Here is a 19,764-nt window from a genome sequence, read left to right on the forward strand (position 1 = left end):
AAGGCAAAGCCTCCACTTCTGTAGTTCGGGAAACTTGGTAAACCAATGAGGTAAGATACAGTATAAAATTCAAGAAATGGCTTCACAAGGGCCAAAGAAATTGATTAATTCAGCAGACTGGGACAACTACAAAAACATCTTAAAAAGAAAATCTTAAAAGTTGTAAAAAGCAATACAAAAAAAACTTAAGGAATTTTGAGGCGAGCTGTAAAACTGGTTAGAAATATATTATGGGAGAGTGACTAGGAAATGTGAATCCATTTGAAGTTTCATTCAGGAGATACCGTAATCAATATGACTGAAAAAGGGTGGGAAACAAGGGTCTAGCCGCACCAACAGGCCATTCAAAATATGGAGTGTACAGCAACACTGAATTGGCTAAACAGATGTTCCAAGGTAAATGCTGATAATATTCTACAAAAATTGCGAATACTAAATTAATGAAGATATTAGTCACAAAGACACCTGTTACAAATGTTGCCATTTGTCTCAAGGGGTCTGGAATACAAAAGTAATTTTAAAAAAATAATTTGCAGCAATTTGTAGACATTGCTGGCTTGACCAGCATTTATTGTCAATCCCGAGTCACCCTTGAGAAAGTAGTGATGAGCTGCCTTCTTGAATGGCTGCAGTCCCTGAGGTGTGGGTACAGTCCCTGAGGTGTGGGTACACCCACAGTGCCTTAGGGAGGAAGTTCTAGGATTTTGATCCAGTGACAGTGAAGGAACGGTGATATATTTCCATACCAGGATGGTAAGTGACTTGGAAGGGAACCCCAGATAGTGGTGTTCCCAGGTATCTGCTGCCCCTGTCCTTCTCAATGGTAGTCGTCATGAGTTTGGAAGCTGTTGCCTAAGAAATCTTGGTGAGTTCTGCAGTACATCTTGTGGATGGTACACACTGCTGCCACTGTTCGTTGGTGGTGGAGGGATTGAATGTTTGTAGAAGGGGTACCAATCAAGTAGACTGTTTTGTCCTGGATGGTGTTGAGCTTCTTCAATGTTGTTGGAGCTGTACTCATCCAAGCAAGTAGATAGTATTCCATTACATTCCTGACTTGTGCCTTTTAGATGGTGGGCAGGCTTTGGAGAGTTAGGAGGTGAGCTACTCTCCACAAGATTCCTAGCCTCTGACCTGCTGTTGTAGCCTCAGTATTTATATGGCTAATCCAGTTCGGTTTCTGATCAATGGTAACCCCGGGATGTTGATTGTGGGGGGGATTAAGCAATGGTAATGCCATTGAATGGTAAGAGGTGATGGTTAGATCTACTCTTGTTGGATGGCATGAATATTACATGCCACTTGTCAACCCAAGCATGTATGTTGTCCAGGTCTTGGTACATTTGGACATGCTTCAGTGTCTGAGAAGTTACAAAGCGTGCTGAACAGTGTGTCCGCACCACTCCCCACCCCTCCCACCCCTCCCCCCCCCCCCTCTCCCCCAACACGTCCTTTGACCTTTTGATAGAAGGAAGATCATTGAAGAAATAGCTGAATATGGTTGGGCCTAGGATATTACTCTAAGGAACTGCAGAAATATCTTGGAGCTGAAATAATTGATCACCAACCACCACAATCATCTTCCTTTGTGCTAGGTATGACTCCAAGCTGCAGAAGGTTCTCCCCGATTCCCACTGACTCCAGTTTTGCATGGGCAACTTGATGCCATTCTCGGTCAAATGCTACCGTAATGTCAAGAGTAGTCACTCTCACCTGAACTCTGGAGGTCAGCTCTTTTGTCCATGTTTGAACCAAGGCTGTAATGAGGTCAGGAACTAAGTGACCCTGATGGAACCCAAACTGAGTGTCAGTGAGCCATTTATCGCTGAGTATGTGCTGCTTGATAGTGCTGTTGATGACCCCTTCCAGCACTTCACTGATGATCGAGAGTAGACTGAGTTAATTGATTGGGTTGGATTTGTCCTGTTTCTTGTGTACAGGACATACTTGAGCAATTTTCCACATTGCTCGGTAGATGCCAGTGTTGTAGCTGTAATGGAACAGCTTGAGGCACAGCAAGTTCTGAAGCACAGTTCTTCAGTATTATTACTGGAATATTATGAGGACCCACAGCCTTTGCAGTATCCTTTGCCCTCAGACACTTGTTGATGTCACATGGAGTAAATCAAATTGGCTGAAGACTGATGCTGGGGACCTCCGGAGGGGTCCAAGGTGGATCATCTACTCGGCACTTCTGGCTGAAGATTGCTGCAAATGCTTCAGCCTTTTTTTGCACTATGTTGGGCACCTCCATAATTAAGGATGTGGATATTTATGGAGCCTCCTTCTCAAGTGAGTTGTTTAATTGTCTACCATCATTCACAGCTGAATGTGGCAGGGCTGCAGAGCTTAGATCTGACTCTTTGTTGTGGAATTGCTTGGCTCTGTCTATTACGTGCTGCTTCTGCTGTTTGGCACACAAGTAGTCCTGTTTTGTAGCTTCACCAGGTTGACACCTCATTTTTAGGTATAACTGGTGTTGCTCCTGGCACTCACTCCTGCACTCTTCACTGAACCAGGTTTGGCCATGCCAAGTCATAAGGTTACAGATTGTGGTTGCTGTTGCTGATGGCCCACAACGCCTCATGGCTGACCAGTCTTGGGTTGCTAGATCTGTTCGAAGTCTATCCCATTAATCATAGTGGTAGTGTCACACAACACGATGGAGGATATGTCTCCACAAGGACTGTCCGGTCATCACTCCTATCGATACTGTCGTAGACAGATGCATCTGTGGCAGTCAGGTTGGTGGAGGTGAGATCAAGTATGTTTTACCCTCGTTTGCTCCCTCACCACCTGCCACAGTCCCAGTCCAGAAGTTATGTCCTTTAGGACCCGGCCAACTCGGTCTGCGGTGATGCTCCCGAGCCACTCTTGGTGATGGACATTGAAGTACATTCGGCATCGCTGCGTGTGCTTCTTCCAAGTAGTGTTCAATGTGGAATACTGATTCATTAGCTGAGCGGGGGTCGGTACATGGTAATCAGCAGAAGGATGCCATGATATTTCAGATTTGATGCTGAGGTCTCCTAGGGCTGTATACCTCTCGACTAATCTTCAAATCCTCTCTGGCCACAGGAGAGGTGCCAGAGGACTAGAGGGCAGTTAATATAATACCATTATACCATTATTCAAGAAGGGAAGTAGAGAAAATGCAAGTAATTACAGACCAGTGAGCCTAACATCAGTGGTAGAGAAATTTCTGGAAAAAAATCTGATGAACAGAATTAATCTCCACTTGGGGAGGCAAGGACTAATCAAGGATAGTCAGTATGGCTTTGTGAAAGAGAGATCATGTCCAACAAAATTGATTGAATTTTTCGAGGAGGTGGCTAGGTTGTAGATGAGGGCAGTGCAGTTGATGTTGTCTACATGGACTTCAATAAGGCTTCTGACAAGGTCCCGCATGAGATACTGACCAAGAAGGTAAAGCCCATGACATCCAGGGCAATTTGGCAAATAAGATCCAAAACTGCATTCATGGCAGGAGGCAGACAGTGATGGTTGAATGTTGTTTTTGTGATTAGAAGTCTTTGCCCAGATGTGTATCACAGGGATTGGTGCTGTGTCCTTTGCTGTTTGTAGTGTACATTGATGATCGAGGTGTGAATGTGGGGGTATGATCACTAAGTTCGCAGATGACACAAAAATTGCTGGTGTGGTAAATAGTGAGGAGGAAAGCCTTAAGATTACAGGATGATATAAACAGGTTGGTCAGATGGGCAGAACGTGGCAAATGGAATTTAACTGACAAGTATGAGGGGATGCATTTTGGGAGGACTAACAAGGCAAAGGAATACACAATGAATGGTAGGATGCTAGGAAGTGCAGAGGACCAGAGAGACATTGTGGTGCATGTCAAAAGATCCGGAAGGCAGGAAAACAGGTAGATAAGGCGGGTAAGGCAGCATATGGAATACTTGCCTTTAATAGCCAAGATATAAAATATAAGAGCAGGAAAGTTACGATGGAGCTGTATAAAACACTCATTAGGCCACAGCAAGAGAACTGTGTGCAGTTCTGGTCACCACACTATAGGAAAGATGTGATTGCATTAGAGAGGGTGCAGAGAAATTTAACCAGAATGTTGCCTGGGCTGGAGCGTTTCAGCTATGAAGAAAGGCTGGTTAGGCTGGGGTTGTTTTCCTTAGAGCAGAGAAGGCTGAAGTGGGGGGGGGACCTGTTTGAAGTATACAAAGTTATGAGGGACATAGATAAGGTAGATAAGAATAAACTTTTCCCCTTAGTGGAGGGGTCAATGTAGAGGGGATTTGAGGAGAAAGTTTTTCACCCAGGGGGTGGTGGGAATCTGGAACTCACTGCCTGAAGGGGTGGTAATGGTGGGAACCCTCACAACATTTAAGAAGCATTTAGATGAGCACTTGAAACACTGTAGCATACAAGAGGACTGCCCAAGTGCTAGAAAGTGGGATTAGAATAGATAGGTGCTTGATGGCTGCAGAGCTGAAGCGCCTCCTTCTGTGCTGTAAAGCTCTATGACTGTATATCACTGTATACCTCTGCTGGATCTGTCATGCGGTGGGACAAGATATATCAGGAATGGTGATGGTGATGTCTGGGACATTATCTGTAAGGTATGATTCGATAATTATGTCAGTCTGTTGCTTGATTAGTTTGTGAGACAGTTCTCCCAATTTTGTCACAAGTCCCACTCTTCCTTTGCAGGGTTGTGAGACTTCTTACTGTGCTTACCCCAGTCCAACGCCGGCATCTCCACATCATTTGCAGGGTCGACAGGGTTGGATTTGTTGTTGTCGTTTCCAATGTCTCGGCCGATGCCCAGTGGTCCGTCTGGTTTTGCTTCTTTTTGTCTTCTTTGTAGCTGGTGGATAGAACTGAGTGGCTTGCTAGGCCATTTAAGAGTCAACCACATTGCTGTGGGTCTGGAGTCGCATATAGCCAGACCAGGTAAGTACAGAAGGAGGCAGACAGTGATGGTTGAATGGTGTTTTTGTGATTAGAAGTCTTTGCCCAGATGTGTATCACAGGGATTGGTGCTGTGTCCTTTGCTGTTTATAGTGTACATTGATGATCGCGGTGTGAATGTGGGGGTATGATCACTAAGTTCGCAAATGACACAAAAATTGCTGGTGTGGTAAATAGTGAGGAGGTAAGCCTTAAGATTACAGGATGATATAAACAGGTTGGTCCTTCACTAATGAAGGACATTAGTGAACCAGATGGGTTTTCACGACAATCAACAATGGTCATCATTAGACTTTTCATAGAATCATAGAATCTTACAGTGCAGAAGGAAGCCATTCGGCCCATCGAGTCTACAATGACCACAATCCCACCCAGGCCCTATCTCCATAATCCCGTGCATTTACCCTAGCTAGTCCCCCTGACACTACGGGGCAATTTAGCATAGCAAATCCACCTAACCCGCACATCTTTGGAGTGTGGGAGGAAACCGGAGCACCCGGAGGAAACCCACGCAGACAGGAGGAGAATGTGCAAACTCCACACAGACAGTGACCCAAGCCGGGAATCAAACCTGGGTCCCTGGCGCTAATTCCAGATGTTTTACTGAATTTAAATTCCACCATTTGCCGAGGCAGAATTTGAACCTGGGTACTCACAGCATTACCCTTGATTACAAGTCCAGAGTACCTGCACCAACAGCTGCTTTTATTGTTACAGTTTTGGTTAGACACATCTGGAGTATTGAACTCAGTTCTGGGCACTACATTGCAGGAAGGAGATATTGGTCTTAGAGAGGAGGCTGTGTAAATTCCCCAGCACAGTACCAAGGGGTGGGCGGGGGGGTTGGCGGTGGTTAAAGAGTTAAATTACAAAGTTGGGTGAGTTGCTCACACTTCTTTGTGTGTGGAGGATTCAGAGGCACAATCCAATACAGATGTTTACAATGACAAAATAATTAGATAGGCTGGGGGAAAAAAAGATTTCCTCTTGTGGAGGAATCGAGGGGTGACATGGTGGCACAGTGGTGAGCGCTGCTGCCTCAAGGCACCAGGGACTAGGTTCAAAACTGGCCTCAGATGACTGTGTGGAGTTTGCACATTCTCCCTGTGTCTGCATGGGTTTCAAAGAACTAAGAACAATACAGCACAGGAACAGGCCCTTCGGCCCTCCAAGCCCACGCCGTTCTCTGGTCCAAACTAGACCATTCTTTTGTATCCCTCCATTCCCACTCCGTTCATGTGGCTATCTAGATAAGTCTTAAATGTTCCCAGTGTGTCTGCCTCCACCACCTTGCCCGGCAGCGCACTCCAGGCCCCCACCACCCTCTGTGTAAAAAGCTGGGAAAAAGCTTCCCACCATTCACTCTATCTATGCCTTTCATAATTTTATACACCTCTATTAAGTCACCCCTCATCCTCCGTCTTTCCAGTGAGAACAACCCCAGTTTACCCAATCTCTCCTCATAACTAAGCCCTTACATACCAGACAACATCCTGGTAAACCTCCTCTGCACTCTCTCTAAAGCCTCCACGTCCTTCTGGTAGTGTGGCGACCAGAACTGGGCGCAGTATTCCAAATGCGGCCGAACCAACGTTCTATACAACCGCAACATCAGACCCCAACTTTTATACTCTATGCCCCGTCCTATAAAGGCAAGCATGCCATATGCCTTCTTCACTACCTTCTCCACCTGTGACGTCACCTTCAAGGATCTGTGAACTTGCACACCCAGGTCCCTCTGCGTATCTACACCCTTTATGGTTCTGCCATTTATCGTATAGCTCCCCCCTACGTTAGTTCTACCAAAATGCATCACTTCGCATTTATCTGGATTGAACTCCATCTGTCATTTCTTTGCCCAAATTTCCAGCCTATCTATATCCTTCTGTAGCCTCTGACAATGTTCCTCACTATCTGCAAGTCCAGCCATTTTCATGTCGTCCGCAAACTTACTGCTCACCCCAGTTACACCTTCTTCCAGATCATTTATATAAATCACAAACAGCAGAGGTCCCAATACAGAGCCCTGCGGAACACACTAGTCACTGTGGTTTCCTCCGGGTGCTCCGGTTACTTCCCACAGTTCAAAGACGTGCGGGTTAGGTTGATTAACCATGCAAAATTGCTCCTCAGTGTCCGAAGGTTAGGTGGATTAGCCATGGTAAATGTGTGGGATTATAGCAATAGGGTCGGGGAGAGGGCCTGGGTAAGATGCTCTGTCAGAGAGTTGGTGCAGATTCGATGGGTCGAACGGCCCCTCCTGCACTGTAAGGATTCTATGATACTATGAATCCAGAACAAGGCTGCTTAATGTTACAGTTAGTGCCAGATCAGACAAGCGAAACCAGGAAGCACTCCTTCACACAAAGGGCATTAGAAAAATTGAACTGTCTCATCAAGGAGCAAGCTACTAATTCTAGGTCAATTGAAACTTTCAAAATTGAGGTTGTTTTTTTTAATTAGATGAAGCCATTAAGGAATATGGCTTTGGGGCACAGCTCAGCCATGGTGGAGGAAAAATTGAGCACCAGGAGCTGAATGTCCTACTCCTGTCCCAGATTCTTATCTGCTCCAGGCGTAAGGCGTTCCCCACCAAATGTTTGTTATTCCTCACATGCGAGTTTTGCACTGGAACATCAGAAGGGACAATTTGGCCGCGGAAGGCAATTTGACCACAACGGGCAACAAACTCACTCGCTGTGTGTGCAGATTTACATTTCCAGCATGAATCTCTTTTTTTTAAAAAAAACATAGTAGGTTGGGAGCTGTCGCTGATGTTCCCGCCCAGAGCCGGGAGCGCTGAGGAAGGGCTAGTTCTAATGCCCAACAATCACCCCCGCTGAAATCCAACACCCACAGGAGACCGGAGATCAAACCCGAAACCTTTCTGGATAAACTCACTTCACGATCAGCGCAGCCACTGCGATCTTTTCAACAGTTAAGTTTAATGCCAGTAAACCGACTCTCTGGAATCCAGCACTTCCAGTTGAATCTGCCCAGACACAGACCCAGTTAATACTTGTGACTGCATCAACATTCACGCTGCGGGAAGCGATAATCCGAAAAACTTCTGACCCCCAAACACACTTTAAAAGTTCGAAAACATTTTCTTCATGGCTCCTACTTACCATTTCTCAATAGTTTGCTCGTTTATCCGCAGCTGGACTGCTCGAAAGTCTGCGACTTCTGTCCGACAAGTTGCGCTGCATCCCAACTGCCTAGGCTACATTCAGCAACACATACCTTATTACTCATCTTTCAGATGCCCCACCTCTTGGGCTGCAATCCTCTTGCCTCACTTCCCCTACCCCCCACCCCATTCATTATAAGCAAACCGCTCCTAAAGTTTCTTTATTAGTGTCACAAGGAGGCTTACATTAACACTGCAATGAAGTTACTGTGAAAATCCCCTGGTTATATTCTGCCAAGATGTTGGGATCACAGGACAAGTTGTATTTAGTTTTTTCCCAATTTTTGCAATGCAGGGTGGGGTGGGGGAGCAGGTTGCTTTGGTATGGTTTATGTGCTTGGTTGGATGCATTGCATATATAGATTTATACACATCCATATACGATGGGGTTCATCAATCGAGTGCACCCCCCCCCCCCCCAATACCGCATCTTTTGCGGTGGCGGAGGTGGCCCAATGTTAACCAGCAGTGGGATTGTCTGGTCCTGCGCCACTGTCAACGGGGTTTCTCATTGTTCACACCCTCCGCCGCCTTGGAAATCCGCAGTGGGGATCACCATCGGCAGGATCTACAGGAACGGCTGGAAAGTTCTGCCCTATATTCTGTTCCATTTCTTTTCTTGATATGGGCGACGTAGTTTTGATCCTACTCTTTTGAACTTGCCCTATTAATGTTTTTTTTCAGACAAGTAATTAACTTAAAGAACACAGGGGGTAGAATGAAATGGTCATTATGGTGAGTCCATTCATCAGCTGGAATGCCAGTGGCAATCCCTGCGGTAATTCCCTGGAGCTCCATTGCTAAAGCTCGGCACAACATCGTGGGCCGAAGGGCCTGTTCTGTGCTGTACTGTTCTATGTTCTATGTCCATTGAGACTTTTTCTCAATTCGGTTTCCAGCTCCGCCAGGAGCAATCTCAGCTGAGGTAAGAGTGACTGCCCTTGACACCAAAGTAGCATCTGACTGAGTATGGCATCAAGGAACCCTATCAAAAATGGGACTCAGTGGGAAAACTCTTCATTGGTTGGAGTCAACCCTGGCATTAAGGAAGACAATTGTGGTTGTTAGTGATCAATCATGTCAGTCCCACGACATCTGTCCCTTCAACACCATTATTCCTACAAGACTCATCACCAAACTCCATGGCCTGGGTTTCGGTACCTCCCTCTGCAACTGGATCCTAGACTTCCGAACCCACAAACCACAGTCAATAAGGATAGGCAACAGCACCTCCTTCACGATCATCCTCAACATTGGTGCTCCGCAAGGCGGTGTCCTCCACCCCTTTCTACACTCCTTATACACATCAGACTGTATGGCCAAATTCCCCTCCAACTCGATTTTCAAGTTTGCTAATGACACTGACATTGCGGGTCGGATCTGAAACAATGACAAGACAGAGTACAGGAAAGAGATAGAGAATCTGGTGAACAGGTGCGATGACAATAATCTCTCCCTCAATGTCAACAAAACAAAGGAGATAGCCATCGATATCAGGAAGTTATAGTGGAGGGCAGGTACCTGTCTACATCAGTGGGGACGAAGTAGAAATGGTCGAAAGCTTCAAGCTATTAGGTGTCCAGATCACCAACAAGCTGTGCTGGTTCCTCCATGTGGACGCTATAGTTAAGAAAGTCCACCAATGCCTCTACTTTCTCAGGAGACTAAGGAAATTTGGCATGTCTGCTACAACTCTCACCAACTTCTACAAATGCACCATAGAAAGCATTCTTTCTGGTTGTATCACAGCTTGGTATGGCTCCTGCTCTGTCCAAGACCGCAATAAACTACAAAGGATCGTGAACGAAGCCCAGTCCATCACTCAAACCATTCTCTCATCCATTGACACTGTCTACACTTCCTGCTGCCTCAAAAAGCAGCCAGCATAATCAAGGACCCCACGCACCTTGGACATATTCTCTTCCATCCGGAAAAAGATACAAATGTCTGAGGCCACATACCAACCGACTCAAAAACAGTTTTTTCCCTGCTGCCATCAGACATTTGAATGGACCTACCTCACATTAAGTTGATCTTTCTCTACGCCCTAGCTATGACTGATGTAGACAGGTACCTGCCCTCCACTATACTTCCTGATATCGATGACTATCTCCTTCGTTTTGTAACACTACATTCTGCACTATCTCCTTCTCTGTGTATGGTATGTTATGTCTGTTTAGCGCGCAAGAAACAATACTTTTTAATGTATACTAATACATGTGGCAATAATAAATCAAAGCAAATCAAAGAACAAAGAACAGTACAGCACAGGAAACAGGCCGTTTGGCCCTCCAAGACTATGCCGCTTCTTGGTCTAACTAGACCAATCGTTTGTATCCCTCCATTCCCAGGCTGCTCATATGACTATCCAGGTAAGTCTTAAACAATGTCAGCGTGCCTGCCTCCACCACCCTACTTGGCAGCGCATTCCAGGCCCCCACCACCCTCTGTGTAAAAAACATCCCTCTAATATCTGAGTTATACTTCGCGCCTCTCACCTTGAGCCTGTGACCCCTCGTGATCGTCACTTCTGATCTGGGAAAAAGCTTCCCACTGTTCACCCTATCTATCCCCTTCATAATTCTGTACACCTCTATTAGATCTCCCCTCATTCTCCGTCTTTCCAGGGAGAACAACCCCAGTTTACCCAATCTCTCCTCATAGCTAAGACCCTCCATACCAGGCAACATCCTGGTAAACCTTCTCTGCACTCTCTCTAATGCCTCCACGTCCTTCTGGTAGTGCGGCGACTAGAACTGGATGCAGTACTCCAAATGTGGCCTAACCAGCATTCTATACAGCTGCATCATCAGACTCCAGCTTTTATACTCTATACCCCGTCTTATAAAGGCAAGCATACCATATGCCTTCTTCACCACCTTCTCCACCTGTGTTGGCACCTTCAAGGATTTGTGGACTTGCACACCTAGGTCCCTCTGTGTTTCTATACTCTTGATGGCTCTGCCATTTATTGTACAAAGCACTGCAGAAGTTCCTCTGCATAGTATCCTAGGCCCAACCATCTTCAGCTGCTTCATCAAAGACCTTCCTTCCATCATAAGGTCAGAAGTGGGGATGTTTGCAGATGATTGCACAATGTTTAGCACCATTCACGACTTCTCAGATACTGAAGCAGTTTGGGGCGGCATGGTGGCACGGTGGTCAGCACTGCTGCCTCACAGCGCCAGGGATCTGGGTTCAATTTCAGCCTCCGGAACTGTCTGTGTGGAGTTTGTACGTTCTTCCCGTGTCTGCGTGGGTTTCCTCCAGGTGGTCCAGTTTCCTCCCACATTCCAAAGATGTGCAGGTTAGGTGGATTAGCCATGCTAAATTCCCCCTTAGTGTCGGGGGGATTAGCAGGGTAAATACGTGGGGTTCCAGGGATAGGGTCTGGGTGGGATTGTTGTCGATGCAGGCTCAATGGGCCGAATGGCCTCTTTCTGCACTGTAGGGATTCTTTGATTCTATGTCCAAATGCAGCAAAACCTGGACAATAGCCAGGCCTGGGCTGATAAGTGGCAAGTAACATTTGCACCACACAAATGCTAGGCAATGACCAATCTCAGCACCAGAGAATCCATGCATCTCCTTTGACACTCAATGGCATCACCATCATTCATTTACCACTATTAACGTACTAACGTATCAATATTGAGTAGAAACTGAACCGGACTAGCCACATAAATACCGTAGCTAAAAGGGCAAGTCGGAGGCTGGGAATTCTGGGGAAGATAACTCTCCTTCTGACTCCCCAAAGCCTGTCCACCATCTACAAGGTACAAGTCAGGATTTTTTTTATTAGTTCATGGGATGTGGACGTCACAGGCTGGGCCAGCATTTTTTGTCCATCCCTAATTGTCCTTGAACTGAGTGGCTTGCTAGACCATTTCAGAGGGCATTTAAGAGTCAATCACATTGCTGTGGATCTGGAATCACATGTAGGCCAGACCAGGTAAGGACGGCAGATTTCCTTCCCCAAAGGATATTAGTGAACTAGATGGGTTTTTACAACAATCGAGAATGGTTTCACGGTCCTCAATTAGACTTTTAATTCCAGAATGTTGTTGAATTCAAATTTCACCATCTGCCATAATGGGATTTGAACCTGGGTCTACAGAGGATTATTCTGGGTGTCTGAATTACTAGTCCAATGATAGTACCATTACGCCACTCCCTCCCCATGTGATGGGATGCTCTCTACTTGCTTTGGATGACAGTAACAACACTGAAGAAGCTCAACAACATCCATTTGATTGGCACCCCTTTCACCACAATAAGCATTCACTTCCTCCACCACTGACACACAATGTCAACTGTGTGTACTTTCTACAAGATGCAATGCAGCAATTCACCAAGCATTCTTCAACAGCATCGTCCAAACCCTTAAACTCTACCACCAAGGAGAAGGGCAGCAGATGTATTGGATGACCATCACCTCCAAAATCCCCTCCAAGCCACACGTCATTTTAACTTGGAAATATATCAATGTTCTTTCAATGTCACTCGGTCAAAATGCTGGAACTCCCTTCCGATCAGCACTGTAGGTGTATCTAAACCATATGGACTGCAACAGGAGGAAGAAGAACAGGGAGACCATAAGGCACAGGAGCAGAAGTAAGTCATTTGGCCCATCGAGTCTGCTCCCCCATTCAATGAGATCATGGCTGATGTGTTATAATCCTCAACTCCACTTTCCCACTTATCCCCATAACCTTTGACTTCCTTACTGATGAAAAATCTGTCTATATCAGCCTTGAACACACTTAACAACCCAGCCTCCACAGCTCTCTGCGTTAAAGTATTCCACAGATTCACTGCCCTCTGAGTGAAGAAATTCCTCCTCATCTCTGTTTTAAATAGGTGACTCCTTATTCTGAGATTATGTCCTCTGGTGCTAGACTCTCCCACAAGAAGAAATATCCCCTCAGCATCTACCCTTTCAAACCCCTTGAGAATCCTATATGTCTCAATAAGAATGCCTCTCATTTTTCTAAACTCTAATGAGTACAGGCCCAACCTACTTGACCTCTCCTCATTAGAAAATCCCTCCAAAGCCGGGATCAACTTAGTGAACCTTCTCCAGAATGCCTCCAATGCCAGAATTTCCTTAGATAAGGGAACAAAAACTGTTCACAGTATTCCAGGTGTGATCTAACTAGTGCCTTGTATAGTTTTAGCAAGACTTCCCTTTGGCATAAAAAATTTATGATGCATGAATAAGGAAATGGTGCTGTTTTAACAAAACTGCTTCTCCTTTTATTTCCAGCATCATGGAGCAGATGTATAGACAGGAAGAGTGGAAATTGATAGTCTATGGCAGGAAAACAGTTGTAGTGGTTTAAAACAAAATGTTGCATTATGTTAGCATTTGTGAAGGGGCTTGTGAATTTGTCTCACTTGTCTGTCTCCAAATAAGCCATATTGCCAAAGACACAGTACTGGACGCAATCTAAATCACTGGAGTAGATTTTAACTTTTGAGGACAGTTATTGGAGCAACCACCCATTAAACATCCTGAAAATCAGGAGAGGTGTGCAAAAGGCTATTGATCATATATTCTCTGTTTTCCACAATCACTCAAAGTTAAAATCACACTGGCTGAACATAAATGATTTACGGAAATTCAGCAACAAATCATAGAATCATAGAAACCCTATAATACAGAAGGACGCTATTTGGCCCATCAAGCCTGCACCGACAACAATCCCACCCAGGCCCTGTCCCCTTAACTCCATGTATTTACCCTGTTAATCCCCCTGACACTAAGGGGCAATTTATCATGGCCAATCCATCTAACCTACATATCTTTGGACTGTGGGAGGAAACCAGAGCACCTGAAGGAAACCCACGGGGAGAATGTGCAAGCTCCACATAGACAGTGACCCGAGGCTGGAATTGAACCCGGGTCCCTAGCGCTGTGAGGCAACAGTACTAACCATTGTGCCACCGTGGCACTGTGGCAAATATTGAGAGATCAAAACCAAATTTTATTCTCTAAGTCAAAATTAAAGACTTTTCTTGACATATCTCTCAACATTGCTATGCATAAATGGTCACTCACAAATAATTGTGCATATTGTCCAAGGGACAGTTTTTGCTGAGTAGCACATGCTGTTTTCAGAGGAAGTCTGTGTTCAATGTAATATTGATTTGCATGTAATTTACATTGCCGCACACTGTGCAGATACAGTCAAAGAACAAAGACAGGTGTGTACAGCAGAAAAACCATTGAGTAAGTTTGAGTGTGCTGCTATTCAGAGTGAAATGGAAAGAAAGTAGTAGTGCATTCATTTTTTCTTCACACTGCATTTCATTTTCTTGGTTTCTCTTTGCAATGTGACACACTAACAGTGGTCTGCGTACCTGTGTTCAATTCTATCCAAACATGTACATTTTGCTCAATTATGAGCAAGAAGTTTTCCCCCTTTCTTACCTGGGGATAACTCAGTAGAGAACATTGTGATCAAACTGCAGAGTGCTCTGGACAAACTGCATCTGAGTATCCAGTTAGGGTCGCCAAGAAAAAGGAAAGATATTCAAAGAACAGCAGGAGCACAAAGAAGAGTCATGATGCTATTTCCAATGCTGAGGGATTAACGTAAATGGAAAGAAAGCAGCCGAGGACTCTTCAGCCTGGAAAGGGGGCATCCAAGGTGGTCTTATAAAGTTACATAAAATAGTAAATGGTGTTCGAAACAGTAATTTGAAATATTACTGTAAATTTAACAATGAGAGCAGGACAAAATTACATCACTATGGTCTGGTAAAAGAGATTGACATCTCTTCATATTGAGCTGGAGATCAATGCATGAAATTAATTTGCAAACAAAGCAGTGGAGGCAAAATTCTTGCAATAATTTAAGAAAAGACAAGATGGAGCAGTAGGGGGAGTGTAGGGCTGTTGTGGATGACTGAATTAAGGTGGACCCAATTAGCTTTCTTCGCCCATAAACAGATGATGATCTTCTGGTGATGAGTGATGATAGAATGAGAGGGGTACCAATATCCTGGGGGGGAAATTTGCTAATGCTCTTCGGGAGGGTTTAAACTAATTCAGCAGTGGGGTGGGTACCTGAATTGTAGCCCCAGTGTACAGGAGGTTGAGAGTAGTGAGGTCATGGATGAGGTTTCAGGGTCGCAGGAGTGTACTGGCAGGCAGGAAGGTGGTTTGAAGTGTGTATACTTCAACGCCAGGAGCATCCGGAATAAGGTGGGTGAGCTTGCAGCATGGGTTGGTACCTGGGATTTCGATTTTGTGGCCATCTCGGAGACATGGATAGAGCAGGGACAGGAATGGTTCTTGCAGGTTCCAGGGTTTAGATGTTTCAGTAAGTGCAGGGAAGGTGGTAAAAGAGGGGGAGGTGTGGCATTGTTAGTCAAGGACAGTATTACGGTGGCAGAAAGGACATTTGATGAGGACCCGTGTACTGATGTAGTTTGGGCTGAGGTTAGAAACAGGTCACCCTGTTGGGAGTTTTTTATAGACCTCCGAAAAGTTCCAGAGATGTAGAGGAAAGGATTGCAAAGATGATTCTGGATAGGAGCGAAAGTAACAGGGTAGTTGTTATGGGGGACTTTAACTTTACAAATATTGACTGGAAAAGCTATAGTTCGAGTACTTTAGAGGGGTCAGTTTTTGTCCAATGTGTGCAGGAAGGCTTCCTGACACAGTATGTAGATAGACCAACAAGAGGCGAGGCCACATTGGATTTGGTACTGGGTAATGAACCAGGCCAGGTGTTAGATTTGGAGGTAGGTGAACACTTTGGTGATAGTGACCACAATTCGATTACATTTACCTTAGCAATGGAAAGGGATAGGTATATACCGAAGGGCTGGCGGAAAGGAAAGTATGATGTGATTAGGCGAGATTTAGGTGGCATAGGTTGGGGAAGGAAACTGCAGGGGATGGGCACAATTGTAATGTGGAGCTTGTTCAAGGAACAGCTACTACGCGTCCTCGATAAATATGTACCTGTCAGGCAGGGAGGAAGCAGTTGTGTGAGGGAACCGTGGTTTACTAAAGAGGTTGAATCTCTTGTGAAGAGGAAGAAGGAGACTTATGTTAAGATGAGACGTGAAGGCTCAATTAGGGCGCTTGAGAGTTACAAGTTAGCCAGGAAGGACCTAAAAAAGAGTTAAGAAGAGCCAGGAGGGGACATGAGAAGTCTTTGGCAGGTAGGATCAAGGAAAAACCTAAAGCTTTTTATAGGTATGTCAGGAGTAAAAGAATGACTAGGGTAAGATTAGGGCCAGTCAAGGACAGTAGTGGGAAGTTGTGTGTGGAGTCTGAAGAGATAGGAGAGGCACTAAATGAATATTTTTTGTCGGTATTCACACAGGAGAGGGACAGTGACGTCAAGGGGAGTACTGAGATGCAGGCTGTTGGACTGGACGGGATTGAGGTTCATAAGGAGGAGGTGTTAGCAATTCTGGAAAGGGTAAAAAATAGATAAGTCCCCTGGGCCGGATGGAATTTATCCTAGGATTCTCTGGGAGGCTAGAGAGGAGATTGCAGAGCCTTTGGCTTTGATCTTTGTGTCGTCATTGTCTACAGGACAGTGCCAGAAGACTGGAGGATAGCAAATGTTGTCCCCTTGTTCAAGAAGGGGAGTAGGGACAACCCTAGTAATTATAGACCGGTGAGCCTTACTTCTGTTGTGGGCAAAGTTTTGGAAAGGATTATAAGAGATAGGATTTATAATCATCTAGAAAGGAATAATTTGATTAGGGATAGTCAGCACGGTTTTGTGAAGGGTAGGTCATGCCTCACAAACCTTATTGAGTTCTTTGAGAAGGTGACCAAAGAGATGGATGAGGGTAAAGCGGTTGATGTGGTGTATATGGATTTCAGCAAAGCATTTGATAAGGTTCCCCATGGTAAGCTTTTGCAGAAAATACGGACACATGGGATTGAGGGTGATTTAGTGGTTTGGATCAGGAATTAGAACATAGAACATAGAAAGCCACAGCACAAACAGGCCCTTCGGCCCACAAGTTGCGCCGATCACATCCCCACCTCTAGGCCTATCTATAGCCCTCAATCCCATTAAATCCCATGTACTCATCCAGAAGTGTCTTAAAAGACCCCAACGAGTTTGCCTCCACCACCACCGACGTCAGCCGATTCCACTCACCCACCACCCTCTGAGTGAAAAACTTACCCCTGACATCTCCTCTGTACCTACCCCCCAGCACCTTAAACCTGTGTCCTCTCGTAGCAACCATTTCAGCCCTTGGAAATAGCCTCTGAGAGTCTACCCTATCCAGACCTCTCAACATCTTGTAAACCTCTATCAGGTCACCTCTCATCCTTCGTCTCTCCAGGGAGAAGAGACCAAGCTCCCTCAACCTATCCTCATAAGGCATGCCCCCCAATCCAGGCAACATCCTTGTAAATCTCCTCTGCACCCTTTCAATGGCTTCAACATCTTTCCTGTAATGAGGTGACCAGAACTGCGCGCAGTACTCCAAGTGGGGTCTAACCAGGGTCCTATAAAGCTGCAGCATTATCTCCCGACTCCTAAACTCAATCCCTCGATTAATGAAGGCCAGTACGCCGTACGCCTTCTTGACCGCATCCTCCACCTGCGAGGCCGATTTAAGAGTCCTATGGACCCGGACCCCAAGGTCCTTCTGATCCTCTACACTGCTAAGAATGGTACCCTTCATATTATACTGCTGCTTCATCCCATTGGATCTGCCAAAATGGATCACCACACACTTATCCGGGTTGAAGTCCATCTGCCACTTCTCCGCCCAGTCTTGCATTCTATCTATGTCTCGCTGCAACTTCTGACATCCCTCCAAACTATCCACAACACCACCTACCTTGGTGTCGTCAGCAAACTTACCAACCCATCCCTCCACTTCCTCATCCAGGTCATTTATGAAAATGACAAACAGCAAGGGTCCCAGAACAGATCCCTGGGGCACTGCACTGGTCACTGACCTCCATGCAGAGAAAGACCCCTCCACAGCCACTCTCTGCCTTCTGCAGGCAAGAGAGTGAACTGGCTAGCTGTAAGAAAACAGAGGGTGGTAGTTGATGGGAAATATTCATCCTGGAGTTCAGTTACTAGTGGTGTACCGCAAGGATCTGTTTTGGGGCCACTGCTGTTTGTCATTTTTATAAATGACCTGGATGAGGGCGTAGAAGGATGGATTAGTAAATTTGCGGATGACACTAAAGTCGGTGGAGTTGTAGACAGTGCGGAGGGAAGTGGCAGGTTACAGAGGGACATAGATAAGCTGCAGAGCTGGGCTGAGAGGTGGCAAATGGAGTTTAATGCGGAAAAGTGTGAGGTGATTCACTTAGGAAGGAGTAACAGGAATACAGAGTACTGGGCTAATTGTACGATACTTGGTAGTGTGGATGAACACAGGGATCTGGGTGTCCATGTGCATAGATCCCTGAAAGTTGGCACCCAGGTTGATAGGATTGTTAAGAAGGCATACGGTATGTTAGCTTTTATTGGTAGAGGGATTGAGTTTTGGAGCAATGAGGTCATGCGGCAACTGCTCAAAACTCTGGTGCGGCCGCACTTGGAGTATTGCGTACAGTTCTGGTCACCGTATTATAGGAAAGATGTGGAAGTGTTGGAAAGGGTGCAGAGGAGATTTACCAGGATGTTGCCTGGTATGGTGGGAAGATCGTACAAGGAAAGGCTGAGGGACTTGAGGTTGTTTTTGTTAGAGAGAAGAAGGTTAAGAGGTGACTTAATAGAGGCATACAAGACGATCAGAGGATTAGATAGGGTGGATAGTGACAGCCTTTTTCCTCGGATGGTGATGGCTAACACGAGGGGACATAGCTTTAAATTGAGGGGTGATAGATATAGGACAGATGTCAGAGGTAGGTTCTTTACTCAGAGAGTAGTAAGGGCGTGGAATGCCCTGCCTGCAGCAGTAGTGGACTCGTCAACATTAAGAGCATTCAAATGGTTATAGAAACATAGAAAAACTACAGCACAAAACAGGCCCTTCGACCCCACAAGTTGTGCCGAACATATCCCTTCCTTTTAGGCCTACCTATAACCCTCCATCCTATTAAGTCCCATGTACTCATCCAGGAGTCTCTTAAAAGACCCTATTGAGTTTGCCTCTACCACCACTGATGGCAGCCGATTCCACTCGCCCAGCACCCTCTGTCCGAAAAACTTCCTCCTAACATTTCCCCTGTATCTACCCCCCAGCACCTTAAACCTGTGTCCTCTCGTAGCAGCCATTTCCACCCTGGGAAAAAGCCTCTGAGAGTCCACCCGATCTATGCCTCTCAACATCTTATATACCTCTATTAGGTCTCCTCTCCAAGGAGAAAAGACCGAGCTCCCTCAGCCTATCCTCATAAGGCATGCCACTCAATCCAGGCAACATCCTTGTAAATCTCCTTTGCACCCTTTCAATCTTTTCCACATCCTTCCTGTAATGAGGCGACCAGAACTGAGCACAGTACTCCAAGTGGGGTCTGACGAGGGTCTTATATAGCTGCATCATTATCCTCGGACTCCTAAACTCAATTCCTCGATTGATAAAGGCCAGCACACCTTCTTAACCACCTCCTCCACCTGCAGGGCCGATTTTAGAGTCCTATGGACCCAGACCCCAAGGTCCTTCTGATCCTCTAC

The 19,764-nt window shown here is 45.7% G+C and overlaps 1 protein-coding gene across 2 annotated transcripts in view; it reads right to left on the minus strand.

The window, feature by feature from the left end:
- Positions 1-19,764, minus strand: part of crybg1a (crystallin beta-gamma domain containing 1a) — a 261,887-nt gene that overhangs the window by 108,659 nt on the left and 133,464 nt on the right. The window contains exon 1 of one of the 2 annotated variants that reach the window (XM_078212403.1): positions 8,076-8,186. The exons of the other annotated variant lie outside the window; for it this stretch is intronic. Within the exon in view, the coding sequence (XP_078068529.1) occupies positions 8,076-8,078 (3 nt within the window). The 5' untranslated portion in view covers positions 8,079-8,186. Of the gene's footprint in view, positions 1-8,075; positions 8,187-19,764 lie in introns of those variants that run through there. 2 annotated transcript variants of the gene reach the window in all.

This window comes from Mustelus asterias, chromosome 5 (genome assembly GCF_964213995.1).
Source record: "Mustelus asterias chromosome 5, sMusAst1.hap1.1, whole genome shotgun sequence".
Classification (NCBI taxonomy): Eukaryota; Metazoa; Chordata; class Chondrichthyes; order Carcharhiniformes; family Triakidae; genus Mustelus; species Mustelus asterias.